At 34.6% G+C, this 14,581-nt stretch overlaps 1 protein-coding gene across 2 annotated transcripts in view; it reads right to left on the bottom strand.

The window, feature by feature from the left end:
- Positions 1-14,581, bottom strand: part of XK (X-linked Kx blood group antigen, Kell and VPS13A binding protein) — a 30,778-nt gene that overhangs the window by 14,257 nt on the left and 1,940 nt on the right. The window contains exons 2-3 of one of the 2 annotated variants that reach the window (XM_053707606.1): positions 3,478-3,520; positions 3,048-3,279 (exon numbers count right to left, since the gene is read on the bottom strand). In XM_053707606.1, the coding sequence (XP_053563581.1) occupies positions 3,048-3,279; positions 3,478-3,520 (275 nt within the window). Of the gene's footprint in view, positions 1-3,047; positions 3,311-3,477; positions 3,521-14,581 lie in introns of both variants that reach the window. The other variant, XM_053707607.1, reaches the window with a different exon arrangement.

The raw sequence follows: 14,581 nt of genomic DNA, 5'->3' as shown, positions 1-14,581 counted from the left end.
CACCCTTGTGCCCAATGATGCACCCATTGTGCCCCATGATGCACCCTTGTGCCCAATGATGCACCCCTTGTGCCCCATGATGCACCATTGTGCCCAATGATGCACCCCTTGTGCCCAATGATGCACCCCTTGTGCCCCATGATGCACCCTTGTGCCCAATGATGCACCCCTTGTGCCCCATGATGCACCCTTGTGCCAAATGATGCACCCCTTGTGCCCAATGATGCACCCCTTGTGACCCATGATGCACCCTTGTGCCCAATGATGCACCCCTTGTGCCCCATGATGCACCTTTGTGCCCAATGATGCACCCCTTGTGCCCCATGATGCACCCTTGTGCCCAATGATGCACCCCTTTGTGATTGGTTTGACACACATTTGCAGGGGCAGGAATAATAAATGCTTTGAAGAGGTTAACCATTTGTGATCAAGCTGCTGATATGTATGTTGTTAAGCATGCATTTGTTAGGCCTTCAGAGAGTTACGTTGGTTTCTAAGTCAGTGCAAGGGTTCCTGCGGCTGAAATTTGTGGCGAGATGAGAATGGAGTAGATTTTCTGAAATCTGCGTGCGTAAATCCTTACGCCGTATATTGGATACCAAACTGCGTGTGTTTTGTATGTCAGTCTATGGGCCAAAAAACGATGGGCGAAGGCAGAAATATATGCGCGTAACTTCTAAGTTACACCGTACATAGGATACCAAACCCGCGCAAAATTTGCGGGCGACGATTTATATCGGATTGCGGCCATGAAGTTGTATTTTTCTTCCATATGCACAATACAAAAATATCACAGAATTATTTAATTATCTATAATAATTATAATAGCTTTTATTTTGTTTTCAATGTTATGACAATCGGGAATCGGTTAAAGTCTTATAATAATTATGAAAGTTAAAGGACCAGTCAACACAGTAGATTTGCATAATCAACAAATGCAAGATAACAGGACAATGCAATAGCACTTACTCGGAACTTCAAATAAGTAGTAGATTTTGTTTCCGACAATTTTAAAAGTTATGTCTTTTTCCACTCTCCCTGTACCATGTGACAGCCATCAGCCAATCACAAATGCATACACGTACCATGTGACAGCTATCAGCCATTCACAAATGCATACACACTTATTCTTGCACATGCTCAGTAGGAGCTGGTGACTCAAAAAGTTTAAATATAAAAATACTGTGCACATTTTGTTAATGGAAGTAAATTGGAAAGTTGTTTAAAATGGCATGCTCTATCTGAATAATGAAAGTTTAATTTTGATTGAGTGTCCCTTTAAGGTGATTCGAAACTAATCATTTGATTTTACTAAATTCAATCTGGACATTTATAAGGTATGGGATATACATAGAATCGGGTATCTGGCAAGACTAGATAGACCAACAATACAAACATAAAATGTAATGGTAGATAAGAACCAATTTTACCCATATTACTTGTGCACTGTAAACTTACTTATTTCTTAGGAGAACTTTATGCTGGTACCAGGCATTTTGATTTATTTTTCAGTCCTTATGGGTATCACTCTATTAGAAATGTATTCCATTAAAAAAAAAAATGCTTCCTCACATTTCTCCTGAACCTGCTACCCTCTAATGTAAGATTGTGACCCCTTGTTTTGGTATACCAAAAAATGAAAGGATATGACAAAGAGCTATATTCTCATTCACTTAATCTGGAATTTATAATAATATTTATTTGAAAAGAAAATTGAATTGAAAAGAAAAGAAATGTATTGGGAGCTAAAATAAAATATTCTAGTTGGCTTATATGACCCATAAAGCAGATTCTGTGTACAATTAAGGTATTTTTTTCATGTTAGTGAAATCCTCTTTCTTTCAAAATATGGAATGCAGAAGTCTCAGAATTCAGAAAGCTAAATGGAAAATAGCATACAGATAGCTTGTCTGTGAACATATTTCACTTGGGTTTGTAAAGGACTAAGGATCTTTGTAGAATGTCACTATAATATTAATAACTGCTACTTTTAGAATAACTACTGAACCTAACTGCTATGCTGATATTCTACTTAAAGGGACAATCTAGTCAAAATTAAACTTTCAAGATTTAGATAGAGCATGCAATTTTAAACAACTTTCCAATTTACTTTTATCATCAAATTTGCTTTGTTCTCTTGGTATTATTTTGTTGAAAGCTAAATCCAGTTAGGCTCATATGCTGATTTCTAAGTAATTGAAGGCCACCGCTTATCTCAGTTAATGTTGACAGTTTTTCACAGCTAGACAGCGCTAATTCATGTGTGCTATATAGGTAACATTGTTCTTACTCCCGTGGAGTCAGCACTGATTGGCTAAAATGCAAGTCTGTCAGAAGAGATAAAATAAGGGGGGCAGTCTGCAGAGAATTAGATACAAGGTAATTACAGAGGTAAAAATATATTAATATAACCGTGTTGGTTATGCAAAACTGGGGAATGGGTAATAATAAAGAGATTATCTATTGTTTTAAACAATAAAAATTTTGGGGTAGACTGTCCCTTTAAGGCAAATGTTTTTGCTCATATTGAAGCGTCCTGGTTTTACAAAAATTGCATTTCTGTTTGTGCATAATATAAGCACAAACAAATCTATAGTAAATTTCATTTGCAGAGATTATATATATATATATATATATATATATATATATATATATATATATATATATATATATATATATATATATATATTAAATATAATGTGTATCTAGGTTTGAAACTCAAATGAACCCCTATTAATAAATTGACCAGTAGTACCTCACTGCTATGCTGAGATTCAGCTCCCCTAATTTAATTGCAAAAAAAAAGTTGGCTGTAATGCATTACACGGCTCTATAAGGTCTATAGTTTCCAAACATGTTATATAGCATAATATAAAAAATGGCTAAAAGCACTATTTTGTTTTTAATTGGCACATCTGAAACATACTGATATTGCCATGTTGTCAGTGTCTACGCTATGTTATTTTCAGCAACTGTCATATAGCTCTAAAGAGTTCATAAATGAGTGTTATGAACTAAACCATGTGGCAAATAAATGAGCAACTTACCTCTGGATACTGTTATATGCTGCTGCAACACACTTATGTATAGCTGAAGAGTCAGCTGAGGTGCTGACCCAAGGAAAGCTTGAATTACTGAGGCCCTGCTGAAAGCAGATCGGTGAGTGAACAACTTCCCTTCTGCTTGACCCACTTCTTTCTCCACTTCTTCAGAGCAGCCTCCTTTGGGCAGCTGTCTTTTTTTGGTGATGCTCACATAAGGTTCTTCAATTTTCCCAGACTTGAAATAAATGTAGAACACTTCAATGCATCTTAAATAAATAAAGAAAAAAATTGGGTTTACATATTCTTAGGTATGTGGATAGTTTGGAAACTACACAGAAGAAGAGTATGACGTGCCTAGCTGGTCTTTTAACAAAAATTGTGAAATCTTTAAATGATGTACAAGAAATCCTTTAGTGAAGGAATGGTAACATACCAACATGTATTTTGGATATTTTCCTCCAGCAAAGATGGCAGTCCTACAAATGAATGAAAACCCCCATTGATTAATTAATTTAAAGAAAAAATGCTTAAATTGTAACTGAAGACAAAAAAATAATCTCAAAATGAACTCCCCCCCAAAAAAAATTTTCTATAAAATTCCCTAGTGAAAATTAGTTTTAAAAATCATCTAAAGATAATTTCTCCATAAAAAGACTACCCAAATGTGAGCAAAAAAATCCTTCCTTCTCCAGATTTTACTCCTGCCACTCCACTCCTCCCCAGCATCCTCACATAATCCCACTTCAACTTGTCACAACAATTTCTTAATTAACCAAGAATTAACTATCAGTGAGGCATTCACCTCAAAGCTGGAGTTCCAAAATAAAATTACTTTTCTTAACACTATCTATGATGGTTCTCTGGTTCACTTTATTTAATACTTTGATGTATAGTTAAAGGATCTCTCCTCTCTGTTATTGGGATCTTGCTGTTCAATGAAAAAAAAATTAACTCTCTTTTAATATATATATATATATATATATATATATATATATATATATATATATATATATATATTATATATATATATATATATATATATATATATATATATATATATATATATATATATATATATATATATATATATATTATATATATATATATATATATATATATATATATATATATTCCTCAGATGCAATTGCACTGTCTGGATTTAACACCAAAAAACTTTATTACGACCTTTTGTGGCATTTTCTAATCTAGTGACCCAGGTTGTATGTGAGAGTGCACTTGTTTTAGAATATATATATTTACACACACACACATATATATATATACACACACACACAATACATATATATATTTTCTCCAAATGTCTGAGGAAGGGGTGAACCCCGAAACATCACATAGTAAACAGTGTTTTCTTTAAATCCAGAGTGTGCAACTTATTTCCAGAACTATAAATGTAAATATATATATGTAAATATATATATATATATATATATATATATATATATATATATATATATATATATATATATATAAATGTAAATATATAAATGTAAATATATCTATATATATATATACAGTATATATATATTACTATATATACACAGGTAGCCCTCAGTTTACGCCGGGGTTAGGTTCCAGAAGGAATGGTTGTTAATCGAAACCGTTGTAAATTGAAACCCAGTTTATAATGTAAGTCAATGGGAAGTGAGGGAGATAGCTTCCCGGCCCCTCTCAAAATTGTCATAAGTAACACCTAATACATTATTTTTAAAGCTTTGAAATGAAGACTTTAAATGCTAGACAGCATTATAAACCTAATAAAATAATCACACAACTCAGAATATATAATTAAACTAAGTTAAATGAACAAAAACATTTGCTAAACAGCATTATAAACCTAATAAAATAATCACACAACACAGATTTTATTTGCATTTTTCTGGAAACAGTTCTTTCTATGCATTCCAATCTGGACTGATTTATAGACAGGAAGATCTTGTTCCTTTGAAATCTGCTCGATAGCTCAGGTCTGGTTAAACTGATTAATTTCAGCTTGCTTGGCTTTGCTGCAACACAAACGGACAGCTCCACCTACTGGCTATTTTAATAAATGCACTGCTTCTCAATGCTTTTCAATAGCAGTCACATGACTGGAATAAAAGGTTGTTATTCTGAAACGGTGTAAATTGAACCGTTGTAAAACGAGGGCCACCTGTATATATATATATATATATATATATATATATATATATATATATATATAAAATGAAAATGTAGAAAGCACTCACTGGACTGTAGACAGCAATTTAAATCAAATAGAATTTATTGTGACGTTTCGGGACCAACAGCGCCCCTTCCTCTGACGCTGTTGGTCCCGAAACGTCACAATAAATTCTATTTGATTTAAATTGCTGTCTACAGTCCAGTGAGTGCTTTCTACATTTTCGTTTTCTACATACCTGGCTACAGCACCCTGGCAAGTTGCAGTGTGTTGGTGAGAGTGCATATACTACAATACATCGTTATATATATATATATATATATATATATATATATATATATATATATATATATACAGGGAGTGCAGAATTATTAGGCAAGTTGTATTTTTGAGGATTCATTTTATTATTGAACTACAACCATGTTCTCAATGAACCCAAAAAACTCATTAATATCAAAGCTGAATAGTTTTGGAAGTAGTTTTTAGTTTGTTTTTAGTTATAGCTATTTTAGGGGGATATCTGTGTGTGCAGGTGACTATTACTGTGCATAATTATTAGGCAACTTAACAAAAAACAAATATATACCCATTTCAATTATTTATTTTTACCAGTGAAACCAATATAACATCTCAACATTCACAAATATACATTTCTGACATTCAAAAACAAAACAAAAACAAATCAGTGACCAATATAGCCACCTTTCTTTGCAAGGACACTCAAAAGCCTGCCATCCATGGATTCTGTCAGTGTTTTGATCTGTTCACCATCAACATTGCGTGCAGCAGCAACCACAGCCTCCCAGACACTGTTCAGAGAGGTGTACTGTTTTCCCTCCTTGTAAATCTCACATTTGATGATGGACCACAGGTTCTCAATGGGGTTCAGATCAGGTGAACAAGGAGGCCATGTCATTAGATTTTCTTCTTTTATACCCTTTCTTGCCAGCCACGCTGTGGAGTACTTGGACGCGTGTGATGGAGCATTGTCCTGCATGAAAATCATGTTTTTCTTGAAGGATGCAGACTTCTTCCTGTACCACTGCTTGAAGAAGGTGTCTTCCAGAAACTGGCAGTAGGACTGGGAGTTGAGCTTGACTCCATCCTCAACCCGAAAAGGCCCCACAAGCTCATCTTTGATGATACCAGCCCAAACCAGTACTCCACCTCCACCTTGCTGGCGTCTGAGTCGGACTGGAGCTCTCTGCCCTTTACCAATCCAGCCATGGGCCCATCCATCTGGCCCATCAAGACTCACTCTCATTTCATCAGTCCATAAAACCTTAGAAAAATCAGTCTTGAGATATTTCTTGGCCCAGTCTTGACGTTTCAGCTTGTGTGTCTTGTTCAGTGGTGGTCGTCTTTCAGCCTTTCTTACCTTGGCCATGTCTCTGAGTATTGCACACCTTGTGCTTTTGGGCACTCCAGTGATGTTGCAGCTCTGAAATATGGCCAAACTAGTGGCAAGTGGCATCTTGGCAGCTGCACGCTTGACTTTTCTCAGTTCATGGGCAGTTATTTTGCGCCTTGGTTTTTCCACACGCTTCTTGCGACCCTGTTGACTATTTTGAATGAAACGCTTGATTGTTCGATGATCACGCTTCAAAAGCTTTGCAATTTTAAGAGTGCTGCATCCCTCTGCAAGATATCTCACTATTTTTTACTTTTCTGAGCCTGTCAAGTCCTTCTTTTGACCCATTTTGCCAAAGGAAAGGAAGTTGCCTAATAATTATGCACACCTGATATAGGGTGTTGATGTCATTAGACCACACCCCTTCTCATTACAGAGATGCACATCACCTAATATGCTTAATTGGTAGTAGGCTTTCGAGCCTATACAGCTTGGAGTAAGACAACATGCATAAAGAGGATGATGTGGTCAAAATACTCATTTGCCTAATAATTCTGCACTCCCTATATATATATATATATATATATATATATATATATATATATATATATATACATATATAAAACTACAGGAGTGTAATAATGATAAAGTGTAGGATTATATTAATAGGGGGAGACACATGAACACACTTTAACCTAATTCAGTATAATCTCTCGGAATGGAACTGAATTTATACAAAGGATTCAAAAAGAAAGATTCAAAATTGACAATGAAGGTAAAGTAGATTTTTCAATTGCACTATCTGAACTTTTGACTTCAATATCCCTTTAAGGGGAAAAAAGAAAACAAGTTACAGAATCTGGGGGGGAGGGTTTAGGGCTTGATGCCCTACCAATTCCTTGTCCTCCAAATGTTATTATATATAATATATTATTATTTTTTAATTAATAATCCCTGGTTGCCTCGAGAGGTACCTAACCCTTCCATGCATCACTGACATCCCACTGTGAGAAATATTTGAGGCAAATATAAGCTACAATGGTTAGGGGTAAGGGGGTTTAAATGAGTTTAGAGAGGGCAACAGATTTTCAAGTGCCTAAATCAGCAAATAAAGTATACCACTGTTTCATCTGCACCATCCATACATAATTTGAATTAGAATCTAGATTATTTTGGAGCAAATGTTTAACCTCAACAGCTAGAAGTAATAAGAAATCACCAATAAAAACTTAATTTAATAATGTAAGTGTACCTCAGCATTAAGTTAAAAAAACATATTTAAAGGGACACTAAACGATGAAAAAAATGTAACTTAAATGTTTAAATACATATATTTTAATCATATTTGTAATTAGTTTTGCGTGCCATATTTTTACCGTACTCTAGTTATGCAGCTCCAAAATTTTATTGATTTCCAAACCCACAAATCTAATCTTATTTTTCTTTCACGAATCGTCTATGATAACCTGAGTTATCAAGATGTCCGACTTCGTGAGTAATGCGCATGCGCGATCATCTAGAAACGTCATTACATACGTCACCTTCCATTTACACCGCAGACCGTCTGAATCGATATTTTCAAACAGATGTTACCCAGGAATAGACAATGTAAGATTGTTACACTGCGCTGCGAGAATTACCCTTACTTTAATGAGCATTTAAATACATAAATATTTAATTCAGAGAGTAATGATGAATGAAACCTCTAATATTTCGTAAGGATATAAGTAGTTTATGTAATTACTCAAGGATTTAGTTACTATTACCGTATTTTCAAACTCCTTGTTTTTGTACATTGTTAATTTTATTGCGCTCAGTTTTCTAAATCAGACTTTTTAAAACAATGGCAAATAAATTTGTATGTATACTAATACATATTCTTTTACAAACGAAGGTCCAAAAATACGGATCTGCACATCTATAATATACCGTGCATAAACGATCCGCAATTCACTTATTATTGCATTGAGTATATATTAATTCAGTACATAATATTATACAATTAATATGCTCACAATATATATTCTTGTGATTACAATTTAAAGAAGTATATATAAACGAAAGGGTTTTAACTCAATATTAATAATGCTATCGCTGGTATCCTCTTTGATCTTTTAATTCACTATGAATATAGTTTATATAGTTTGCTTTATTCATTAATAGGTAGTATAACCACTATTTTAATCTATATGCAGATGTTATATATTATTACTTTGTGCTGTATTTGTGAAATATCACTTGCAATAGCTACTTTTGGTAAATAATATTGTTGCTGTGCAGTGCAGTTTTTAGATACTTTAAGATCTAAATGTTAATCAATAATTAATTATATAATAACGTAGTGCTTTTGTAAGGTACAGTGACCATCATCTTTAATTTAAATCATTAATATTTATACTTGCACTATCTAGTTATGTATAACAAATACAAGTGAGTGATCATAGAATATACTGTGTGCAGACATCGTTAGTGCAGCAAACTGGCAGAGAGTAACTTGTAACAAATACATCTAATAAATACAAGTGAGTGATTATAGAATATACTGTGTGCAGACATCGTTAGTGCAGCAAACTGGCAGAGAGTAACTTGTAACAAATACATCTAATAAATACAAGTGAGTGATTATAGAATATACTGTGTGCAGACATCGTTAGTGCAGCAAACTGGCAGAGAGTAACTTGTAACACATACATCTAATAAATACAAGTGAGTGATTATAGAATATACTGTGTGCAGACATCGTTAGTGCAGTAAACTGGCAGAGAGTAACTTGTAACAAATACATCTAATAAATACAAGTGAGTGATTATAGAATATACTGTGTGCAGACATCGTTAGTGCAGTAAACTGGCAGAGAGTAACTTGTAACAAATACATCTAATAAATACAAGTGAGTGATTATAGAATATACTGTGTGCAGACATCGTTAGTGCAGCAAACTGGCAGAGAGTAACTTGTAACACATACATCTAATAAATACAAGTGAGTGATTATAGAATATACTGTGTGCAGACATCGTTAGTGCAGCAAACTGGCAGAGAGTAACTTGTAACACATACATCTAATAAATACAAGTGAGTGATTATAGAATATACTGTGTGCAGACATCGTTAGTGCAGCAAACTGGCAGAGAGTAACTTGTAACAAATACATCTAATAAATACAAGTGAGTGATTATAGAATATACTGTGTGCAGACATCGTTAGTGCAGCAAACTGGCAGAGAGTAACTTGTAACACATACATCTAATAAATACAAGTGAGTGTTTATAGAATATACTGTGTGCAGACATCGTTAGTGCAGCAAACTGGCAGAGAGTAACTTGTAACAAATACATCTAATAAATACAAGTGAGTGATTATAGAATATACTGTGTGCAGACATCGTTAGTGCAGCAAACTGGCAGAGAGTAACTTGTAACAAATACATCTAATAAATACAAGTGAGTGATTATAGAATATACTGTGTGCAGACATCGTTAGTGCAGTAAACTGGCAGAGAGTAACTTGTAACAAATACATCTAATAAATACAAGTGAGTGATTATAGAATATACTGTGTGCAGACATCGTTAGTGCAGTAAACAGGCAGAGAGTAACTTGTAACAAATACATCTAATAAATACAAGTGAGTGATTATAGAATATACTGTGTGCAGACATCGTTAGTGCAGTAAACTGGCAGAGAGTAACTTGTAACAAATACATCTAATAAATACAAGTGAGTGATTATAGAATATACTGTGTGCAGACATCGTTAGTGCAGCAAACTGGCAGAGAGTAACTTGTAACAAATACATCTAATAAATACAAGTGAGTGTTTATAGAATATACTGTGTGCAGACATCGTTAGTGCAGCAAACTGGCAGAGAGTAACTTGTAACACATACATCTAATAAATACAAGTGAGTGATTATAGAATATACTGTGTGCAGACATCGTTAGTGCAGTAAACTGGCAGAGAGTAACTTGTAACAAATACATCTAATAAATACAAGTGAGTGATTATAGAATACACTGTGTGCAGACATCGTTAGTGCAGTAAACTGGCAGAGAGTAACTTGTAACACATACATCTAATAAATACAAGTGAGTGATTATAGAATATACTGTGTGCAGACATCGTTAGTGCAGCAAACTGGCAGAGAGTAACTTGTAACACATACATCTAATAAATACAAGTGAGTGATTATAGAATATACTGTGTGCAGACATCGTTAGTGCAGTAAACAGGCAGAGAGTAACTTGTAAATACAAGTGAGTGATTATAGAATATACTGTGTGCAGACATCGTTAGTGCAGTAAACTGGCAGAGAGTAACTTGTAACAAATACATCTAATAAATACAAGTGAGTGTTTATAGAATACACTGTGTGCAGACATCGTTAGTGCAGTAAACAGGCAGAGAGTAACTTGTAACACATACATCTAATAAATACAAGTGAGTGATTATAGAATATACTGTGTGCAGACATCGTTAGTGCAGTAAACTGGCAGAGAGTAACTTGTAACACATACATCTAATAAATACAAGTGAGTGATTATAGAATATACTGTGTGCAGACATCGTTAGTGCAGCAAACTGGCAGAGAGTAACTTGTAACACATACATCTAATAAATACAAGTGAGTGATTATAGAATATACTGTGTGCAGACATCGTTAGTGCAGCAAACTGGCAGAGAGTAACTTGTAACAAATACATCTAATAAATACAAGTGAGTGTTTATAGAATACACTGTGTGCAGACATCGTTAGTGCAGCAAACTGGCAGAGAGTAACTTGTAACAAATACATCTAATAAATACAAGTGAGTGATTATAGAATACACTGTGTGCAGACATCGTTAGTGCAGTAAACAGGCAGAGAGTAACTTGTAACAAATACATCTAATAAATACAAGTGAGTGATTATAGAATACACTGTGTGCAGACATCGTTAGTGCAGTAAACAGGCAGAGAGTAACTTGTAACAAATACATCACAGACAAGAGTTAGTAAAGAGCTTGGGGATCAGGTGCAGCACAGCAGTAAATACTAACTCTTGTCTGTGATGTATTTGTTACAAGTTACTCTCTGCCAGTTTACTGCACTAACGATGTCTGCACACAGTGTATTCTATAATCACTCACTTGTATTTATTAGATGTATGTGTTACAAGTTACTCTCTGCCAGTTTGCTGCACTAACGATGTCTGCACACAGTGTATTCTATAATCACTCACTTGTATTTATTAGATGTATTTGTTACAAGTTACTCTCTGCCAGTTTGCTGCACTAACGATGTCTGCACACAGTATATTCTATAATCACTCACTTGTATTTATTAGATGTATGTGTTACAAGTTACTCTCTGCCAGTTTGCTGCACTAACGATGTCTGCACACAGTATATTCTATAATCACTCACTTGTATTTATTAGATGTATTTGTTACAAGTTACTCTCTGCCAGTTTACTGCACTAACGATGTCTGCACACAGTATATTCTATAATCACTCACTTGTATTTATTAGATGTATTTGTTACAAGTTACTCTCTGCCAGTTTACTGCACTAACGATGTCTGCACACAGTATATTCTATAATCACTCACTTGTATTTATTAGATGTATGTGTTACAAGTTACTCTCTGCCAGTTTACTGCACTAATGATGTCTGCACACAGTATATTCTATAATCACTCACTTGTATTTATTAGATGTATTTGTTACAAGTTACTCTCTGCCAGTTTGCTGCACTAACGATGTCTGCACACAGTATATTCTATAATCACTCACTTGTATTTATTAGATGTATGTGTTACAAGTTACTCTCTGCCAGTTTGCTGCACTAACGATGTCTGCACACAGTATATTCTATAATCACTCACTTGTATTTATTAGATGTATTTGTTACAAGTTACTCTCTGCCAGTTTACTGCACTAACGATGTCTGCACACAGTATATTCTATAATCACTCACTTGTATTTATTAGATGTATTTGTTACAAGTTACTCTCTGCCAGTTTACTGCACTAACGATGTCTGCACACAGTATATTCTATAATCACTCACTTGTATTTATTAGATGTATGTGTTACAAGTTACTCTCTGCCAGTTTACTGCACTAATGATGTCTGCACACAGTATATTCTATAATCACTCACTTGTATTTATTAGATGTATTTGTTACAAGTTACTCTCTGCCAGTTTACTGCACTAACGATTTCTGCACACAGTATATTCTATAATCACTCACTTGTATTTATTAGATGTATGTGTTACAAGTTACTCTCTGCCTGTTTACTGCACTAACGATGTCTGCACACAGTGTATTCTATAATCACTCACTTGTATTTATTAGATGTATGTGTTACAAGTTACTCTCTGCCAGTTTGCTGCACTAACGATGTCTGCACACAGTATATTCTATAATCACTCACTTGTATTTATTAGATGTATGTGTTACAAGTTACTCTCTGCCAGTTTGCTGCACTAACGATGTCTGCACACAGTGTATTCTATAATCACTCACTTGTATTTATTAGATGTATGTGTTACAAGTTACTCTCTGCCAGTTTGCTGCACTAACGATGTCTGCACACAGTATATTCTATAATCACTCACTTGTATTTACAAGTTACTCTCTGCCAGTTTGCTGCACTAACGATGTCTGCACACTGTATATTCTATAATCACTCACTTGTATTTACAAGTTACTCTCTGCCAGTTTGCTGCACTAACGATGTCTGCACACAGTATATTCTATAATCACTCACTTGTATTTACAAGTTACTCTCTGCCAGTTTGCTGCACTAACGATGTCTGCACACAGTATATTCTATAATCACTCACTTGTATTTACAAGTTACTCTCTGCCAGTTTACTGCACTAACGATGTCTGCACACAGTATATTCTATAATCACTCACTTGTATTTATTAGATGTATTTGTTACAAGTTACTCTCTGCCAGTTTGCTGCACTAACGATGTCTGCACACAGTGTATTCTATAATCACTCACTTGTATTTATTAGATGTATTTGTTACAAGTTACTCTCTGCCAGTTTGCTGCACTAACGATGTCTGCACACAGTATATTCTATAATCACTCACTTTTATTTATTAGATGTATTTGTTACAAGTTACTCTCTGCCTGTTTACTGCACTAACGATGTCTGCACACAGTGTATTCTATAATCACTCACTTGTATTTATTAGATGTATGTGTTACAAGTTACTCTCTGCCAGTTTGCTGCACTAACGATGTCTGCACACAGTATATTCTATAATCACTCACTTGTATTTATTAGATGTATGTGTTACAAGTTACTCTCTGCCAGTTTACTGCACTAACGATGTCTGCACACAGTATATTCTATAATCACTCACTTGTATTTATTAGATGTATGTGTTACAAGTTACTCTCTGCCAGTTTGCTGCACTAACGATGTCTGCACACTGTATATTCTATAATCACTCACTTGTATTTATTAGATGTATGTGTTACAAGTTACTCTCTGCCAGTTTGCTGCACTAACGATGTCTGCACACAGTATATTCTATAATCACTCACTTGTATTTATTAGATGTATGTGTTACAAGTTACTCTCTGCCAGTTTGCTGCACTAACGATGTCTGCACACAGTATATTCTATAGACAAAAGCTTTGTAATCAAGCCGTACACAGTGTGAATAGGAGTACCTATTCAATCGATCTAATTTTGAAAAGCGCATGCGTGTTGCCAGTAACTTGGTTTGGGTAAGTCTGGCATCTAAGCGGTAATATGTGCACGCACTAATGGCCATATAGTATTGCGCATGCGCCAGGTGACGAATACAAGCAATAATGAGATGCAAAAAATCGCGCTGTGATTGGCTAATAGTTTTTGCATTGACATCAGCAGAAACGGGGTTTGGCTTTGATGACGTTTTTTTAGAAATGTAATATATTATTTTATTAATCTTCTAACGCTCGTTTTCCATTCTAAGTGGGTAAGTTTGGCTAATGAGGGTTTATAGATACGATTTTGATT

This window comes from Bombina bombina, chromosome 3, assembly GCF_027579735.1.
Source record: "Bombina bombina isolate aBomBom1 chromosome 3, aBomBom1.pri, whole genome shotgun sequence".
NCBI lineage: Eukaryota > Metazoa > Chordata > Amphibia > Anura > Bombinatoridae > Bombina > Bombina bombina.
This window is presented reverse-complemented; position numbering and strand designations above follow the sequence as displayed.